The 20,298-nt window shown below is 32.0% G+C and overlaps 2 protein-coding genes across 2 annotated transcripts; one reads left to right on the plus strand and one right to left on the minus strand.

Moving 5' to 3' along the window:
• Nucleotides 1-3,987: 3,987 nt before the first annotated feature.
• Nucleotides 3,988-14,846, plus strand: LOC107495179 (uncharacterized). Its single transcript, XM_016116276.3, is given in 19 exon segments — nt 3,988-4,125; nt 5,747-5,829; nt 5,934-6,161; nt 6,530-6,616; nt 6,740-6,829; nt 6,914-7,040; nt 8,787-8,887; nt 9,492-9,660; nt 9,829-9,950; nt 10,126-10,254; nt 10,357-10,455; nt 10,541-10,598; nt 10,679-10,754; nt 10,840-10,969; nt 11,895-12,031; nt 12,790-12,883; nt 12,957-13,151; nt 13,582-13,675; nt 13,792-14,846. Coding segments are annotated over 18 exon segments (2,886 nt in total). The 5' UTR covers nt 3,988-4,125; nt 5,747-5,754; the 3' UTR covers nt 14,667-14,846.
• A 1,675-nt stretch (nt 14,847-16,521) lies between these two features.
• Nucleotides 16,522-19,239, minus strand: LOC107495214 (basic leucine zipper 9; the record flags this gene model as incomplete). Its single annotated transcript, XM_016116330.1, is given in 5 exon segments — nt 16,522-17,070; nt 18,261-18,386; nt 18,728-18,803; nt 18,877-19,039; nt 19,114-19,239. Coding segments are annotated over 5 exon segments (821 nt in total), but the record flags the coding sequence as incomplete, so codon positions are not given.
• Between the last annotated feature and the right edge of the window lie 1,059 nt (nt 19,240-20,298).

Raw genomic sequence — 20,298 nt, forward strand, 5'->3', positions numbered from 1 at the left:
GTTGATATGGGATTGTTTTATCCCTATGGATCCAAGTCATAACTAGTTGGCTATGCAGATGCTGGATACTTGTCTGATCCACATAAAGGGAGATCTCAAACAGGATACCTATTTACATATGGTGGAACAGCTATATCATGGAGGTCCACGAAACAGACGATAGCAGCAACCTCCTCTAATCATGCTGAAATACTAGCGATACATGAAGTAAGTCGCGAGTGTTTTTGGCTAAGGAGTTTGATCCAATATATCATGTCATCATGTGGACTGATTGATCAGAAGATAGCTCCAACTGTCCTGTTTGAAGATAATACATCATGTATTGCTCAACTTAAAGGCGGATATATCAAAGGTGATAGAACAAAGCATATTTCTCCCAAATTCTTCTTCACTCATGATCTTCAAAATCAAGGGACAATTGATATCCAACAGATCCGCTCAAGTGATAATTTGACAGATTTATTCACAAAGTCACTCCCAAAATCTTCTTTTGAAATATTGGTACATTAGATTGGGATGCGCCGATTTCGAGATATAAAATAATGTCGGCAAGAGGGGGAGACTGTACTCTTTTTTCCTTGGTCAGGTTTTTTTCCTATTGAGTTTTTCTTGACAAGGTTTTTATTGAGGCAGTTCCCATCACAAAGGATATTGTACTCTTTTTCCTTCACTAAGGTTTTTTCCCACAGGATTTTTCTTTAGTAAGATTTTAACGAGTCAATAATCCTAAATGGTCATCCAAGGGGGAGTGTTGTGATAAGAATGGGTTATCACATCTTATGTGGATGCCCATTTTCCATAAGATAGAGTTTCCCGTAGTTTGAAAAAGAGAAGCCTTGCACATGTATAAATAGGAACATAGGCTGAGGCCTTTGAACACACAAAAGCAATAAAATAATTCTCTCTCTCTTTTATGTTGCAATACTTCTCTCACTCTCTTAGTCTCTTTATACTTCTTTATATTTTATGTTTGTTACCTTTTCCTTGTTTATTTATTTAGTTATTTTATAACAAATAGATAATATTTAATAAATTTTAAATATTTTATTTTTTGTTTTAAACATTTTATTTTTTATCTTTAAAAATAAATTAGATAATTTAAACACCATAGTAAAATATACCATAGAAATAATTTATTATTGTATTAATATAAACGATTTAAAAAAATAGAAAGAGAAGATGGGGGCAATTTACCATCTTGCTAATGTATCCTTTGACAAGTCAAAATAACAAATTCATTTTATATCATTTTAGTAGACAGACAGATTGATCCGCTTTGTCACCCCTACGGGATACAATGGCATTTGTAACGGTATAGATATCCATTCCATCCAACTTGTGCACTACGCGGGTATCAACTAACAACCTAATAAATAAGTAATGGAAAGTCTTAACAACCGGAAGGAGAAAAGGGCATGGTGCATAACAGGACACGTTTATAATGGTTGCTCAAACGCGCTCATGTGTCCTTGAATTCTCAATTCTACATTCAAGTTTCTAAGTTTCCACATTCAACTTTCAACAAATGGAAAGGGTCAAATAGAACTATAGAAGGTGCTATATCTCACTTCAAATAAAAGTCTCACCTTCTCCACCCCTAGTAGCCTAATTCTTTGTATTCTTAATTTAATTTAATGTTGGTCACATCACCCTAAGACTTAATTTTAGGTAGCCTTTCAAAATATATTATTGATGTCAACTTTTTAAAGTCATTAATTAATATTATTAAAAGTATGTCATGATTATATGTATAACAACAATAAAACTTTCTCTCATTAGCTGAGGTGAGCTTAATATATATTTTAATTGATATTACCAATAAAAAGAATTAAATATAAGAGTAAAGTATCGTTTTTGTCTTTAACGTTTAGGATAAGTCCCAAAATTGTCTCTAACATTTTAATCGTCCTATTTAAATCCCTAACGTTTTAAAATTGACTCAATATTATCCTGCCGTTAGGGATCCGTTAATAGAATTAACGGCGAGACAAAATTGAGACGATTTTGAAACATTAGGGACTTAAATAGGACGAAAACATCAGGAACAAAAACGATACATAAAAATAAATTTTATTTTATTTTATTTTTCAATAATATTAATTTTTTTACTGTACATAGTATTCAATTATTTTTTAATTACATCTAAATAAATTACACTTAATCACATTTCTTTCATTTAAAATAATTTTTTATAATTTTAAAGAATTTTGATACATTAGAGACAAAAAGTATAATTTATATTTTATGGTATATATATTATTTTTTTTCTAAAAGTTTATATATTAGTCATTCTACAAATATTTCATGATAACAAAAAATTTTTAAGAGTAAAATTATAAAAAAATTAATTTATTTAAAATGAAAGTAATATGATTAAGTGTAATTTACTTAGATGTGATTAAAAAATAATTGAATACTATGTATAGTAAAAAATTGATATTATTGAAGGATAAAATTAAAATTTATTTCTATGTATCATTTTTGTCCTCAACGTTTTCATCCTATTTAAGTCCCTAACGTTTGAAAATCGTCTCAATTTTGTCCCGCCGTCAATTCTGTTAAGTGTTAACGGATCCCTAACGACAGGACAACATTGAATCAGTTTTGAAACATTAGGGACTTAAATAGGACGATTGAAACGTTAGGAACAACTTTAGAATTTACCCCAAACGTTAGGGACAAAAACGATACTTTACTCTAAATATAATTCAGTCCAATGTTTATATTTATATAATTTTAAGAAAATAAATAATTGAATAACAGTTTTAAAGAAAATATATTTGATGTGCAGGTTAAACTTCCTTAGGTGTGTTAGTTTGTTAATTAGTTTGAAGAGAAAATAGAAAGAAGAAAACAGAAAGAAAAAAATTAGAAAAAAAGTAGCTACTTTCTATTATTTGGTTGAAGTGAAAATTAAAAGGGAAAAAATGGATCATATAAAAAAGTGGACGAGAGACGAGACCCACTAAATATTTTTTTTCCTCCATCATTGGATGGAAAATAAAAAGAAAATATCACTTTATTATATTTCAATATTATTTTTATAATATATTTTATAATATATAAGGATAAAAATATCCTTTTATAATATTATCTATTTTTTTTTCATCTAAACATATCTAAAAAAATAAAAATTTACTCAAGTATTTAGTTATACCAACAAACAAGTAAATTACATTTAGAAGCAATGATTTTATCAATTCTAAAAAATACATAAATCGCATCAAGAACTAGAAAATTAAAAGGAATTTTTGAATTTTTTTCCATCGTTGAAATGAATGTACAAAATATAATTTAAATAACAATAAAATTAATCAAATTACAATCTAAATGTTCAACATCTATAAAATTATTCATCACAATATTTATTTTCAAATAACTGATAAGAATAAAAAATAATAATTTTAACTTAATTTTCAATTAACAAACAATTTTAAAATAATAACAATATTTACACTATAGAAAAACTGTGTTAAAAATAAAATAATTATATTTATTTTAAGAAACAAATAAAAAATAAAATAAATAAAACAAAAAGCAAAAAATATTTATTATTTATTTATTATCGATTACATGTCAATTTTTTTTAATTCTAAAATATAAATCAGAGACATCGAATTGGGAAAAAAAAAAGCTAATAATCTAATTTAAGAAGAGTTGAATTTAAATTTTAGAAGTTCACAAATTAAAAGGTCGATTTTGTAAAAATTTATAAATCGAAGGATATTTTTATATTTTAAAAATTTTAAAAAATAAAAGTTAAAAAATCGAGAGATCAATTTTGTATTTTAAAAATTTTAAAAGATTAAAGTTTTCAAATCGAAGAGTCAACTTTTATGTTTTAAAAATAAAAAAAAACCTTCACAAATCACATAATCAAATTTGTAATCTTCCTCTGAAAAAAAAAACATAGTATTTTACACATTATTAAAAAATACTACTATAAATCTAATATCAAAATAAAAAAGTGAATTTCTGTTGCTTTTTCCTTTTCGTACCACTTCTCGTTCAAGCAGTTACCTTTTCTCAGCTTCAGGTCCCTCTTCTCTGGTTTCTTCCCTTCCCCAGCCATAATCTGTCAAGTCTCTCTCCTTACACTATTTCTTCGCGTTTCCGTGTTCACTGGTGAGATTTTCTTCGTTTCATGGTAGCTGCTAATGATTTCGTCCTATGGACTCATTTTTTTTCCCTCTTTGAATTGGAGTTTTTGTTTTCATACTCAATTTGATGGGAATTATGATCTTCAATTCGAACGGCTGCGTTACTCATTATAGTTTTACATAATTCACGCGTAAAGTGTCGGTGTTACCTTGTATTTCAGAGATTAATGCATATTTGGCATCATCATTTTATTTTCACTTTCACAAGATGTTTCTGTAATTTGTGGTGCGAGGTTATAAATTGCTTGTTGCTGAAGGTGGTTATAAAATTTTATGATGGAAGCTGAGATTTTGGGTTTGGGAAATGATCGTCTTGTAACAAGAACAGCCTTGGAGTTAATTGTTCAATAGAGGTGTTGAGTGTTTAATGGAGATTTGTACATTTTTATACTAAGGGCAGTAGCTGGAAAAATCAACTGTGATTACTGTTTGCGATTTATATTGCTCCTGCTGTTGCTACATGTGGATTATGATTGGGCGAAGTTTAGTTAGCTACCGTTTAAGAAGTTATGTTACTACCTACAATTAATATGGCCTTTTTATGGGGTTTCATGGACTTCATTGTTCAGAGAATGTGGAACTGGGAGAATGAGTTTGCACTGCTCTGCTTCACTGTTCTGTTAACTTGTCACTTGTGGCATTATATATGTTTTACTTATTGCAGTAGCTGTGTTTACCTTTTTTTACTATGACCATTTTCCCTTTTTGATGTTTCATTTTCTTTCCAATCCTTTTAAAGAAAAACAGTGTAAATTAATCTCATCAACCTGAGAACATATTATGCTTATGTTTTGTTGGTGTTGGTTCATCCTGCTTTGGTGTTGCAAAAATAAGATCATTCAGCATATGCTTCGAATGCACGTGATTGCTGGGATCTTGTCTCTTGAGATTTTAATTATGTTAAATTTGTATTGCCATATTGTAGGCTGTTTGGTGGGAATTCAATATTTTGGGATTTACTGTTACATGTGGACTTTTCTGCTAGAGTTATGTGTATATGTTTATATTGAGATAATCTAAATTCAGCAATGTTCTTTTTCGGTATGATTACTGGTAACCAGTGTTGCACAACTTTACATGCTCCTCTTGTACTTTTCTTGAATTCTTTCCTCAATAATCAACTTGTAGTACTTCATATGCCATACCGTTTTAATGTTTCAGAATAGGGAGTTTTATTTTGAGAGCCCTCCAGCTCTCCCTCGACAGCTCTTAACTGTCTCTCTAGCTTTCCCTCCATCTATTTGTGCCTATTGATTCTTTCCTTACTTATAATCATTGCCTAATTACTCTGACTGTACTGTACAATGCTGGCCTGAAATTAATTAGGGCCTGTTCCCCACTTCCCCCCTTCCTATGTCTAAAAGATATATCTGTATAACCATAGGCTTGTAATAATGCCATAAATTAAACTGTAACTCTTTTTCCACTCATTCTTCGTTCGGGATTTCACATTGCTTTTCTAATTTGTGTTATTATCTTACTCTCTAAATTCCTGATTTTGGAAGTGCTTATTTTATAATATTTTTCCACCAGTATTTTGTGTTTTTGGACTTAAAATTAACTTTTGAGTTCATGTTCAAGCCCAGCTGCGAGAATGGGGTGGGGAAGCATATACAAGAGACGTGTTAGAGTATTTACAATGGCCTTAGTAATATACCTAGATTATAAGGTGAACTTTCTTTCATTACTCAGACTGTATTTTATATATATAAATATAAATATAAATAAATAAGTATATGTAACTTAATTAATTGTTCTTTTTCGTCTATGCAGTCCGTACAACAGCGAGAGAAATGGACAAGCAAATCTAAACAATCTGTTCTGTGGGAGAAGGCTCATGAGCGTAATGCTAAGCGAGTTTTAAGTTTGATAATAGAGATGGAAGGCTTGTGGGTGAAACTTGGCCAATATATGTCAACACGAGCAGATGTTCTTCCTGCAGCTTATATACGCCTTTTGAAGCAGTTACAGGACTCTCTTCCTCCTCGCCCATTGGAAGAGGTTTCTATAAGATTTATCTTTTCAAAAAGTTATTTTGTTATGAACTAATCATTAAAAAGAAGCTTTAGGAGAAAAAAAAACTTCCCTTATACTTTGGGGTGTTGGAAACCATTTCTGTCCATTAAGGTGTTCAAAACAATATTCATTTATCAATTCTCTTGCTATACAAGTTCACCTTTTAGGACTCTTAAACAATGAAATTCACATTTCCCCCCATGAAAATTAACTGTCAGCCTGGACCTCACAATCCATGAACGAGAGATTAAGGGTTGTCATCTTCTAATCTAAAATGGTACTTAATCTTTTTTTTTCCCCTTTGAGTCGTTATCTCTAATAGACTTCTCATAGTTTATAATTATATTTGTAAGGTCTATGGCACAATACAGAAAGAGTTGGGGAAATCAATGGATGAGCTATTTGCTAATTTTGTCAATGAACCATTGGCAACAGCATCGGTAAGCCGAATGAGATTTTGTTAGTAAAGGATTATTATATAATCTAATATATAATGATTGTTGATGAACTATTCTCTGTGAGTGTGATAGTCTTGTCTAATCTAAGTCATTCATTTTATGCAGATAGCGCAAGTCCACCGTGCAACCCTGCTCAGTGGTCAGGAAGTGGTTGTTAAAGTTCAACATGATGGAGTAAAGAGAGTCATATTGGAGGTTTCCTTTTATGCTTTAGCGTATAGATGTAAAATGTCACATAGAGGCTTTCAAATGATTTCTGGACCTGCCATTTCTTTTCAGGATTTGAAAAATGCAAAGTCAATTGTCGACTGGATAGCATGGGCTGAGCCACAGTACAACTTTAATCCTATGATTGATGAATGGTGCAAAGAAGCACCTAAAGAACTTGACTTTAATCATGAAGCTGGTATGTTAAGAACTTTTCTAAACTTTGACTTGCTGGATATAAATTTGTGCTTGAAAATTACTTTACTGCATTCTTATTGGACAAGGTTTTGTTCTTGGTGCGTGAATTGCTTGCTGAGTAATTTCTGTTAAGCATCATTTCAATGACGTGTCATTGTGGTCATCCAATATTCAAATCAAGCTCTCCAAGATAATGACTGTCCTGCTGCTATGCTGAGTCACTTTTCCAGCAATGCTCATCCCTGAGTTGTCTGTCAACCATATTTTATGTATAATATAGGGATGCACATTGTAACGAGCATAAGTTTCAGTGGGCTTTATCATAAAAAGGAGTTCAAAGCGCAGTAGGCTTGATCTTAAAATGGGGTGGGGGTATTAGATTATCAATGGAATGTTCTAGAATATTTTAGAACTTTGATGAAAATAATAATATTTTGTGGGATAAAAAGTAGTATAATGGAGGAGCCAATGATAGCTGTAGTCTTCTTAAGTCATTTTTATTCTTTATTTTCAAATAGGGTAAGAGTTTTATTGTATTAATGGGCTTGGGCTTATTGGAGGATGATGGCTATAGTACCTGACCTACTTATATTTATAAATAGGAATAGAGTCATTGGGATCGGTATTTTGAATCACATTGTTACAAATAATATCAATTAAATATTAGAATCTCCTAACCAAGTTGGGTTGGTCTAGTGGTTAGCTCACTAGTCCGCTTAAGTTCGAGGATTCGAATCCCGTCTTGTGTATGCAGCAACACATTGGTTATCGGCAAACCCTTAAATGGAGCTCCGATCCGTGGTGGATTAGTCCTTTGCTTGCCGGGCTTGGGGATACTGTGGGAAACAAAAAAAAAAAGAATATTAGAATCTCCTTTCTCCCTTTTCTTCCTTCCTTGCCCATGATAATGTCAACAGCACTACCACCAACAGCACTACCAGCAGCGTGTTAATTTGTCATGTTCTTGAAAATTGAGAATTGAGATTTCAGAGAGCTAAAGGCTGCTAGTGGACAAGGAACTTATAGAGAGATAATCAACATTATATGACAAAGGATCATTGTGCTATAGATTGGGCATGATTTCCCGTACAATGAGAACCAAGTGCCAACCCTTTAGTCATTGTGTTTCCTGTGGTGGAAGTGGAAACTTGATTTTTGGAACAAGAGGAAAGATGTGGCAGCAAGATCAAGTTAAACATTGGAATAGTGAGAATTTTCTCTAGTTGCTGTTGGGCAACAGTGGGAATTTCCACATACTTAACAATCGAGTGAGGCAATCAATGCCTGAAATCCAGTATTTCATGAGAGGATGAAATGCCAGAAGCTAATTTACATGTGCTTGAGTACAGATTTAAAGGCTACACTATCACTAGTCACTATATTGTAATGTTGCTGCTAACATTACCAATACACTTACTGATGCCAACAGAATGGACTGTATTTTCACAATTTCTAGATCAACATGTATAATCAAAGTTGAGGAGGAGTCTTAAGAGGGTAGTTTAATATTTTCTATTTATTACTTGTACTAATTGGACCATAATTACATTAGTTTTATGTATACATATCCCTGCAACCATTTGATGAATACTTTGAAAAATGAGCAGCATATTCAAATATATAAACCAGCCATAATTGCAGCCTCCATTAAAATTTCTTCCCTTGTTTGTTTTTGGTTTGTATGTTATGATAACACTCTACACTATTTCCTTTGGTTCATTTCCATCTGACATTTTTGTTGTTGCAGAAAACACCAGAACAGTGGCCAAAAATCTTGGTTGCAGAAACCAATATGATGGAAATAGGAGTGCCAACCGGGTGGATGTTTTGATCCCTGATGTAATTCAGGTATCTTTCCTTTATAAATTGAAGTATCTATATGTAATGGGGGTGATGCAAATGGTTAAAAAGTAACTAAACAAGTAATTATTTTCATACGATATCTTCTTAAAGCTTGAATGCATTAACATGGTTACATATTGCCATTAACAATTGAGCTTTAGACCTGGAAATACAGATTTACAGATTTCGGATATTTCATATGAAGTCCCCCATGGAAGTAACTAAACCTTTTTTTCTGTCTCCATGAGAGCCTTGGAGCAACGGTTGAGTTGTCTCTGTATGACCTCAAGGTCAAGGTTTCAAGGCGTGGAATAAGCCATTGATGCATTTATCAAATTAGGTTGCGTACATTACAGTTGCAGTCCTTCCCTGGATCCACCTTAATTTGAGATGCTTATGCACCAGGCTTCCCTTTTAAATTGCTTCTGGTGCAAATTTCCAGCAAGTGTTTTCATCATATTCATGCATCTTCTAATAGTAATGATTTCAATTGGTGCTATTTTTATTTCTGGGTGTTCAAACTGAAATGTGTTCCCTTTATAATCTTCTATCATTTTATTTTCTTGTGTAATTTACCCTATTTATATGAACTTGCTGCTGCCAATGATAGTCTACAGAGAAAGTGCTTGTTTTAGAGTACATGGACGGCATTCGATTGAACGATCTACAGGCATTAGAGTATTTTGGAGTAGATAAACAAAAGATTGTTGAGGAGATTACTCGTGCCTATGCTCACCAAATATATGTTGATGGGTTTTTCAACGGTGATCCTCATCCAGGTATATATTCTCCTGCTACGTATGTGCATGTTTCTGTGATGAACACATTTAAATACTTTTTAATTTTTTTTTCATATGGCTTATAACTCTAGTAAAGGCTAAATGAACTTCTTGTACTGATTATTCCATGTTATCGTGCAATATTTTGGTTCTCTTGAACCTTTATAGGAAATTTTCTAGTGAGCAAGGAAGCTCCACATCGTCCCATTTTACTTGACTTTGGGCTTACAAAAAAACTATCAAACACGATTAAGCAAGCACTTGCAAAGATGTTTCTGGCAGCTGCTGAGGTAGGTGCTGCTTTTTGTGTTTTTTCATGGTTATATGGATATTAGCGAAGTTATTTAAGTACATTAATGCCATGGACCATCTCTCAAAAGTTTATACTGTTGAGTAGAGACACATAAATAATTCTCACCATAAATGGTGGCTCAAGTCAATCTTTCTAAATTATATTTTTGTCAGGGGGACCATGTGGCTCTTCTGTCTGCCTTTGCCGAAATGGGGCTTAAGTTGCGTCTTGACATACCTGAGCAGGCAATGGAGGTAACAACTATATTTTTCCGTTCAACGACACCTGCAAATGAATCCTATGTAAGTGTCCCTTGAGCTCTTGAAAATGTAATTTAAATTGAACTCTCTGGTGTTTGGTTGTCTAACTTCTATCTAATTCTGGTGTATTTCTCTGTTATTAAGAAAACCGTCAAGTCTCTTAACGATCAAAGAGCCAAAAACATGAAAGTTATACAAGAGAAAATGAAACTTGATCAAAACGAAATGAAACGCTTTAATCCTGTGAGTTCAGCTATAACCTTTCATTTCCCCTTCTGTTTTGAAAATTATGTTAGTGTGTGAGTGTATGTGTGTATAATGTTTTCAGGTTGATGCATTTCCCGGTGATATTGTAATATTTGGAAGGGTTCTAAATCTTCTAAGAGGTCTGTTTGTCTCATTGTTAGGTCACTGCAATGCTAATTTGTTCTCCGCAACCTATTTTACTTAGCTAACATGGATGCAGGGCTTTCTTCCACCATGAATATAAAAATAGTATATATGGACATCATGAGGCCATTTGCAGAATCAGTACTGAGTGGGTGAGTCTTGTAAAAAATTCTTAAATGATTAATATTCTCCGGTTTGCTAGTATGATTTGTAGCTGAACTGAGGTGCCCTTAACAGGTACATCAATAGAGGACCATCAGTAAATGACAGATGGATTTTTGATTCACCAGTGCACTCTGATGTAGAAGCCAAGCTAAGGAAACTTTTAACTGAGCTGGCAAATAATGATAAAATACTCGGAATCCAGGTATATGTTGCTATTTTTTAATACCGTTGTTTGCTAAAGATTGAGATTGCATTTGTCTGGTCTCACATGTTTCTGTTTCCTTTCTTTATGGCTGAAAGTTGTTCTTTGCTAGAGTCATGGATCATGTATCAAATAATTAGTAAGTACTTTTTAGAACAAAATGTTGGATCCTTGCCCAGTTTGGTTACCTAGTAAGACTGAGGATAGAAGTAAAAATATGGAAAGTTTCTTTCATGAATTGATAGATAGTGTAGATATCTTCAACCTTGGGTAATCTTGACATGTTATTGGTATGAAAGACTCTATAATCAAAAGTTTGATCTGTTTTACTAAATAAAGTTGACTCTTATCCCATGATAGAATAAGCCATGGCATTATGCACACTTAAGTCCAATTGTCTCTTTGAACAGGCATGCCAGATGCATTAAACAAATCTTCGCCTCACCCTAGCATCTTGAGCTTTACGGTTATTTGTTCCTTGTAAAAGGAGTTTTTTCATAGAGTTAGATCACCAAACCATGTTTGCATACTTTGATTTTTCTATATCAGTTGATGTAAGGGACAAGTCTCTAAGTTGATGTATCTTCAGCCTTCTTTTCATTTGGAACAACTTTGTTTTAGAAATTCTTGATTTATAAAATAAAATGTTCGCTTTATGTATAGTACGAACTGATGAATAAGATTATTTCAGCATTTATACATTGAGATCAATGTGTGTGGATTTAGTTGAATATTCTTTACACAGACATCCACTACTGATATAGTACATATTATTGTTGAGCTAATTGTGCCATCTTCCCATTTATTTCTGTTCACCTAAGAGATGTTATTTTTACTCATTTATTTATGTCTATATCATTGTCGCTGTTGTTGCTTTGGATGTTGAGAGTCAAAGAACTCAAGAAATTCTTTACTGTATTTACAGGTCTGTGCTTACAAAGATGGAGAAGTCATTATTGACACTGCTGCTGGAGTGCTTGGCAAATATGACCCTCGGCCAGTTAAGCCTGATACCCTTTTTCTAGAGTTTGCATTCCCATGCTTGTATCTTGGGTAATTAGGGTTCACCCATAACACAGTATTGAGGATAAGCAGCTGGACTGCACTGAGTTACATGCTTTTGACTAGTAAATGAACACTGTTTGAATTGTTAATCCCAACATAGATTTTCCTTATGTACAGTCCTGTCTTGGATTTTCCATGAAATGGTCTTCCAACCTTTTCGATTCTATACTGTCATCCATATTAACTTTCATTTGCTTTCTGGTATGGAACAATATACTTGATCACCCTACAATGTGTTGCCTATCGTATGATGAGTTCTCGTGTTTACTCTTCGTGTTAGTGTTGTCTATGTAGTTTGGAGCATATGTATGGTAAGCTGGTTTTTTGGAATGGGAATGTCTTGTCATGCCTATCAAGGACCTTTTATGCATATTTGGAACCAAGAAACACATCCTTACTTTATGAAGATGAGAGGAAAAACTTTTACTTAATACATTCATTTAGACTTCATAATCTGTTGCAACATTATTTATGTGGTTTAACATATCATATGTATCCCCACATCATTTAACTTACTTTTTTATATGCTGAGTTACAAGAGTTGGTATTTCATTTCGCTACATGCGTGATATATGTTCAAATGCCAGAAAAGAGGAATATATATAACTTTTTATATGCTGAGTTACAAGAGTTGGTATTTCATTTCTCTACATGCCACGTGATATATGTTCAAATGCCAGACAAGAGGAATTTATATATGTGTGTGTGGGTGGGTGTGGGTGTATGTGTCTAGAGCTTTCTAAACCTTAAATAAGTATATGCTTATTATTTTGCAGAAAACTGAACCTTCAAGAGAATGTTGCGAATGTTTGGCCTGCATTTGGATCAAACGGGAAAGATGCGATTAAGGTCAAATACCGATATTTTCTCTTGAATGATGCTCTGAAGCTAGTATTTTAATAGTTTAAATCTTCTGTTTCAGGTTCATCATGTGCTTAATCATATCTCTGGTTTGCACAATGCTATGGCAGACATCACGCGGGAAAACCCTCTACTAATGATTGATTGGGATGAATGTTTAAATCAGATTTCTAGGTCAGTGCCTGAGACAGAACCAGGCAAGCAGCAGTTCTATCACTATTTGTCATTTGGGTGGTTGTGTGGTGGAATCATTGAGGTATGAGTGCTTGCCTTTTCAGATGAATTTTCCTCTTTTTGTTTTGGTTCTAATGCATCCTCTAATTAATTTCAACTTCATTGAACTTTCTGAATAACTGAGGGTAAAAAAGGATTACTGTTTTGTTGATAAAAAAATGAGATGGAATATTATCCATAATGATGATACTTTGAAAACCATATATAAGAATAATGGTTCAGTAGGCCTAACAAAGTTTGAATCTTGAAACTTGGTGGAGTGCTAATAGAATATCTCTTTAACATTTGATGACAACGTGCAGCGTGTGTTTTAGATGAAATAGGATTGTGTGGCATTGTTGCAGTCATTTTTATGTTATTATTCCTCCGAAACTGGCTAAACCAATTGCAAATGGAAACCCTTTACTATTAGGATTTCTATCATGTTCTGATGATTCACTTGGATAAAACAGCATGCATCTGGCAAGAAATTTCAGGAGATCCTTGAAGAAGCAATAGTTCGCCCCCTCCATATTGAAGGAGAGCTATATGTAGGGATTCCCCCAGGCAAGTTTTGATGAATAAATTACTTTCTGAGGGATGAAATTGAATTTTGCATCAGTTCAATTTTGATTTCTTAAAAAATGTAATAAGTAACCATGCTTCATTGCTGCTATTTTCAGGGGTGGAATCACGTCTTGCCGCTCTGACTGTAGATACTGATGATTTAAGCAAGATCTCTGCTATCACTTCTCGTCCTGAGCTTCCGTCTACCTTCCAGCCACAGCAAATTGCTCAACTTGTAACCACCTTGCCTCCTCTTTTCAATACACTGAATGCTCGCCGTGCCATCATACCGGCTGCTAATGGACATTTAACTGCCCGGGCACTTGCACGTTACTATGCTGCCTTAGCTGATGGTGGCAGGATACCACCACCTCATTCTTCTGCTTCCAAGCCACCACTTGGAAGCCATCCCCACATCCCCAAATTCTCTTCTGAGAAGCCCCCTAAAAAGCGCAGTTGTATGGGGAGGAGAGATGTAGCTTTAACTACAAGTAACGCCCCTACATATGAAAAAGTCCCTACCCATGACAGTTTCCAGGACAATGAAAGCCAAGGTATTAGCAGAGATAGTATTAGCAGTAGTATAAGTAGTAGTAGAATGGATAGTACTCCAAGGACCAATATTACTGGTCAGCTTTTCAGGAATCCGAAAATTATCGACGAATTCTTGGGAAAAGGAGATTATGAGAATTTAACTTTGCCAGGTGGTGGTTTTGGCCTAGGATTTAAGAGGTTTAGTTCGAAGGATGGTTCATCAATAGCGTTTGGTCACTCTGGAATGGGTGGTTCCACAGGGTTTTGTGATGTTACAAATAGATTTGCAATTGCTGTGACATTGAACAAGATGTCATTCGGTGGTGTCACTGGAAAAGTTGTTCAGCTTGTTTGTTCTGAGTTGAATATTCCTGTGCCTGATGATTTCCTTAGATTTTCAGTTGAGCAGAGAGGACCTGATGGTCAATTAAATATGGGTAGGCCTATTATTAATTGAGGCTCACATTTTCTCTCTTTTTTAAAACACCTTTTCATCGGGAATCATATGTATACAATTTCATTTTCCTGGGGCCTTGTGAATTCATAAACAAGGAACTCATAGTTTTATATATATATATACCGGGAGCTGTAACGTTAAAAGTTTATAACCACATGTGAATGGATTTATATTTTTGTTTCTTACTTGAATATTCAAATGAAAAGTTTACGTTACATACAAAATTAAAATCAAATAATATACTTGTAAACTTTTTTTGAGAGTATCTTTTAGAAAATACTTTTAGTGATTTATTCTTCTCAATTTTATTTCAACTTTAGTACGAATTGTGAGGGAAAAAAGGTATTGTTGGCCTGCAAACTATAAACATAATTATTTGTGGACTATGAAGCACGAACACTTTGTTGAGTTGCCGTGTCCGCGTGTCGGACATATTTCGGACACGACACTCACCGACATTCGTCCGACACGTGTGTCTGTCGTGTTCAACCGTGTTTTAATAAAAAATAAAAAATTCTTCTCTAGACAAGTCTGGTCCAGTTTTATTCTTAACATATATTCTTAAAATAATTTTAGATATAGTATATATTATTAATTATTAAAACAAAAAAGTATTTTAAATATTATCATTATAATTACTCTAAAAAATACTTTATATTTTATTCCATGCATCATAGTTTGTGGAATAAGAATATAATCATATATGGTCAGTTTGGATGTCAACCAAGAGTCGCGTATTGTTTTTCTCCATTTATCCTAGTGATTATATTACGAATATGATAGAGATTAATGGTTTGCAAATTAAGTTGGTCCAATAATCCATTAGCCATGTACACAACTCTTACTTCATCCTAACCTCTTCTATTACATTCGCTATTTTCTAGTTATTCTATGCTTGACTGATTCTTATGTAGTTATGTGGTATTGCAGAGAGAGGTCTATTAATCCTTATTAGAAGACCTTCCAATCGAGTATGGATAAATCAATAATAAAAAAATCACCATCACTTATATAAAAGACGGTAAAAATAATTTTTGTTAAGTTATTTATTTGACCACAGTTAAAAAACATAAGTTAATAATAAAAATATAAATTATAAAAAATTAAATCAACAAATAAATTAAAAGATTTAATAAAAATATAATTAAATTATTTAGACTAATAGACCAAAAATTAATGATTCTAACTAATATTAATTCAAATGATATTTTTTAAAATTAATACAAAATAATTTTTTTTTCAAAATCTCAGTTTTACAATAAATTTTATTCAAATAACACTGAATTTCATGTTTTCAACTTGTGATTTGGACTATTTCAATATAGTTTCCTAAATAAGATAGCAATTTTTTCGTAAGAAAAACAAAAGCATAACCATTTTTTTCGTTAATTGCTGATCATATTCCCCTCTTTGAAAAAGAAATCTAAGCTAATACTTTGTGATGAATTCCAAAATTAGAGTAAATACAATTTTTGCAACATTGATTCTAATTTATACTCTACTTGCTTAAATAAATATGAAAATTAGAACTTTCAAGTAATTCTTATTTTTCAGTATTTCGTATCAAAGGGAAAAAGATTAAATTATCAATAGAATTACTCTTAATACTCACTTCTCTAAACACAATGTATAGGATCATAGCATAATTTCAAGTATAGAAAGATACTTAAAAGAACCGAAAAGATAAACAAAATGATAATGCATGAGTAAAAAGGTCAACTATAATTTTCTATCATTTCACATCCACAAGTAAACTCTAATTTTTCTAAAAATATTTATTTTTAGAAAAAAGTTTCTCCAGATATAAGTCGATGAACCCTTCACAACAAAGAAAACTAAAATAAGGGGAACTATATTGGACAAAGGCAAACATTAATTTGGATGTAACTAGTTTCATTACTACAAGAGAGTATGGATGGTCGAAACTCTTAAAGTTCTATTTGCTAATTAATTATCTCAACACAAAACTATTTGGAAAAAGAGATAACTATATAATTTTACATGCATCCAATTACGTAATGTCAGTAGTAAAATAACTACTTTTGTCTAGAAACATTTATTAAGCACAAACTCATCACGGCCATAAGTTAGTGACAGAGCTTACAGCATCGCTTATGACTGCATTATAATCACTATAGTTGTTATTGTTGTTATTATTATTATTATTATTAGTTATGTCCAAGTTTCTGGCAAGTCCTCCAAGATGGGCTGAGTTTTGTCCATCAACACTAGTGATGCAGCTTCCATATGAGGAGTCATTTCCATGGACAGTAATGGTTGGCGAAACATGTGCCACGCGCCGCAAATTATTGTTGGTGTTCATCTGACCCCGCTGATTCTGGATTAGCTGGTTGTTCAGATTAGTGAAAGAGCTTCGAGCAACCATGTCCTCCGCTAATTTCACCTAAAATTTATACATAGAAAATTCTTTATTTGTGGTTAAATACTTTCTTTTATTTGTTCATTATTCTCTACCCAAAATCATTTGTGATCAAGATAGGTTTGGGATGCCCGAGGTTGGCCCGGATTCATCTTAATCGAACCGAGTTGGCGACATTTATCTTGCTGTTTGGCTAACCAAGATAAATCCGGACTTATCTGAACCGATAAAATCGTAGGATATGTCTAGTCGACCCAACTTAGTTGGTATTTGTTGAGTCGATCCAGAACAATCAAATTTTTTTTCCTTTACCAAAATAGTAGACTCGAATCCGTAATTTCTTAATTGAGTATGGAGAGATTATGCTAGTTGAATTATAACTCATTGGGCCAGACAATCAAATTTCATCACTTAGTTTGTTAGACTATATATAAATTAACTATATTAGATGTATATTAAGATTGATTACTAATAAAAAATATATATTAAAATATATACATTAAAAATAAATTAAACTATATATATTTATATAAAAATATATAATAACTCATTTTAATAATTAGTTTTAAAATAGAAATAACATCTTTGTATATAAATAACTAAGTACTTAACATTTCTATTTTGAATTAAATGAATGATTTGCAAATAAAAGAGCTGCACTTATATATGCATGCATTCAACGTGTCAAAATTAAAGTTCATTAATAATGGTATCGCTAAAACCTTACGATACAGGAATTATTCATCATTTTGCGTTAACTCTATACCTCATAATAAACGATTAGGATTAATAGGTAAATTAATCTATTAAAAAAAGAATATTTTTTAAATTTGTTTTTAATTTTTTTAATTAAATTAATCTTTTAAAAATTATGAATTAATAATATTTGTCTTTTATAATTTTATTAATAATTTTTGTGAATAATTATTAATTAATAAATTTTTATAAATATATTTAATCACCGTCTAATTAGACATATTAAATATTATGTATGTTATCAATTAATGTTTCATATCACTAATTATTGATAAAAATTGTTAATAAAATCACGGAAGAAAAAATATCAATAATTCATCATTTTTAAAAAATCAATTTAATTAAAAAAATTTTTTAAAGACAAATTTAAAAAAAAATTATTTTTCAGGAACTAATTTGAATATTAACCAAAGCTATGAGAAACATGATCCACACAGAGAAAAGAACCTGATATATACCTTAGCTCTCAAAGCTTCAACATCTGATTTAAGAACTCGGTTATTTGTATCAGCATCACGAAAGTGTTGGCTAGCATCTGTAAGCTGTTTGTACAGGGTTGCATTTTCCAACCTCAGCTGTTCAACCTGATCACAAAAACAAATTTCATAATTATCATAATCCAAAATTACTTTTAGTGGTAAAGTCAACCTTAATAATTAATAAATAATGAAGTAAACTATACTTAGAAATTAAAATCACACAGTATTTGTGGGGGTCATATATGCCCTAGCTACCAACTAATATATGAATATAAGGAATTCTATTTTTAAGGGTAGAAATTCATATGCAGTTATTTTCGTATAAAATTGTTAGTTAAAAATTATGAGAAGATTTGATACGTTTAACGATTTTCAATTAATAACTTTAACAAAAATAACTGCACTCGAATTTTCACCTTTTCTGTAAACAAGTTATGTTTAATTACCTGCGACTCAAGGTCAGTCAAATAAGCTTGCTTCCTTCTTCTAGACCTCCGAGCAGACTCGCGATTAGAAACCTTCCTGAAATTAGAAGCATGTAAAGTTGCACCTCATATTTTCCTTTGGTTGAGTAGAATAATAAGTAGTGTGATACCTTCTGAGGCGCTTCATATCAATAGGGTTTGTGCTTTCTTCACATGGACCTGCCTCGTCATCCTCATCGGACGCCTCACGTGATGAGGAACCGCACGTGGTCCCTCCTTTGCCTTCACTTCCTCTGCCGCCGTTTGGTTTATTAGCAGACACTGGGCTTCCAACTGCCCATAACTAACTAATCAAAACCATATAATATACATGACTTTGAGTATTATAATAATAATATTATTATTACCAGTAGCTGTACCACAAATGGATGATTGAGAATCAATAGTTGAATGGTTGCGAGTGAGGTTCTGAGAGCACACAAGCTGCTGCTGCTGTTGAGTACTATTATTATAATTAATATTGTTATTATTATTATCTGTCACTCCACTAGTACAGGTCGAAAATGTAGTCACCACCACATCCTGCAAATATATATATATTCATAAATTCAACTACTTAAGTTAAGTGCCTAATAAGTAATAACCTGATGAAAGAAATAAAGTTCTTAGAATTCATGGACATACACAACAATTTTGTAGTCCTATATATTTTAACTACTCGCAGATATTTTCGTTAATGACATGCAAAAGGTGCATATTATTAATACGTATATATAAAAGATGAAAAGCTATCAGGCCGGGCCACTAGCAAAAAGCCTACACAAGGGGCCACTTAGATTATGGGCATGTGCAGTAATATTATTAATTAGGACATTATAATAATAAAGAAATCAGTTTAATTATGCTAACGTGGAAGATTCCATGTCTTTTATCTGTTTGTTACCAGCTTTAGAATTCATTTAAAAATTGCTGCTTTTCTTTTTTTTTTTTTTTACTTAATTGATAATTTTTTTTGAGAGTGGAAATTCAAGTTAAAACCATCAATAACATGTGAAAGGATTATGTTTACATCCATTATTATATTACTCGTATTATGATAACAAAAGATGAAATTGGTTATCTGATAAAAAAATTATATTGGATTTCTTCCCCTTCTTTTTTTCCTCTAGATTGGATCTATGAAATGGATGATGAAATTTTTCAAAGAATTCTGTATAACACTTTGATACGGTGGAAGTAACAATGATTATGTTCGTATTCTTGATGAAAATTCTCTCATCAAAACATGAATTTGACAACTTTAAAACAACTTTATTATACATATATTTGTTTAAAAAATTAAAACAAACAAATAATTAAGTAGTGCTTATTATTTTTTAGTTGATATGAAAACTATTCCGGCCGGTGGACCATTTTTTATTAATTTAGTTACCTTTTAATATCTCGATAATATTTTTGTTTAATAATATATTTTATAATCAGTATGAAATGATGAAACCTTAATAAGGGAACACAAAAATTTCTATGTAAACTAATAAAGTTAAACTACAGGGGTGAATTGGCTTTAAGAGAACGAAATTGAAAAAAAAAAA

The sequence above is a fragment of the Arachis duranensis genome, chromosome 6 (genome assembly GCF_000817695.3).
Source record: "Arachis duranensis cultivar V14167 chromosome 6, aradu.V14167.gnm2.J7QH, whole genome shotgun sequence".
NCBI lineage: Eukaryota > Viridiplantae > Streptophyta > Magnoliopsida > Fabales > Fabaceae > Arachis > Arachis duranensis.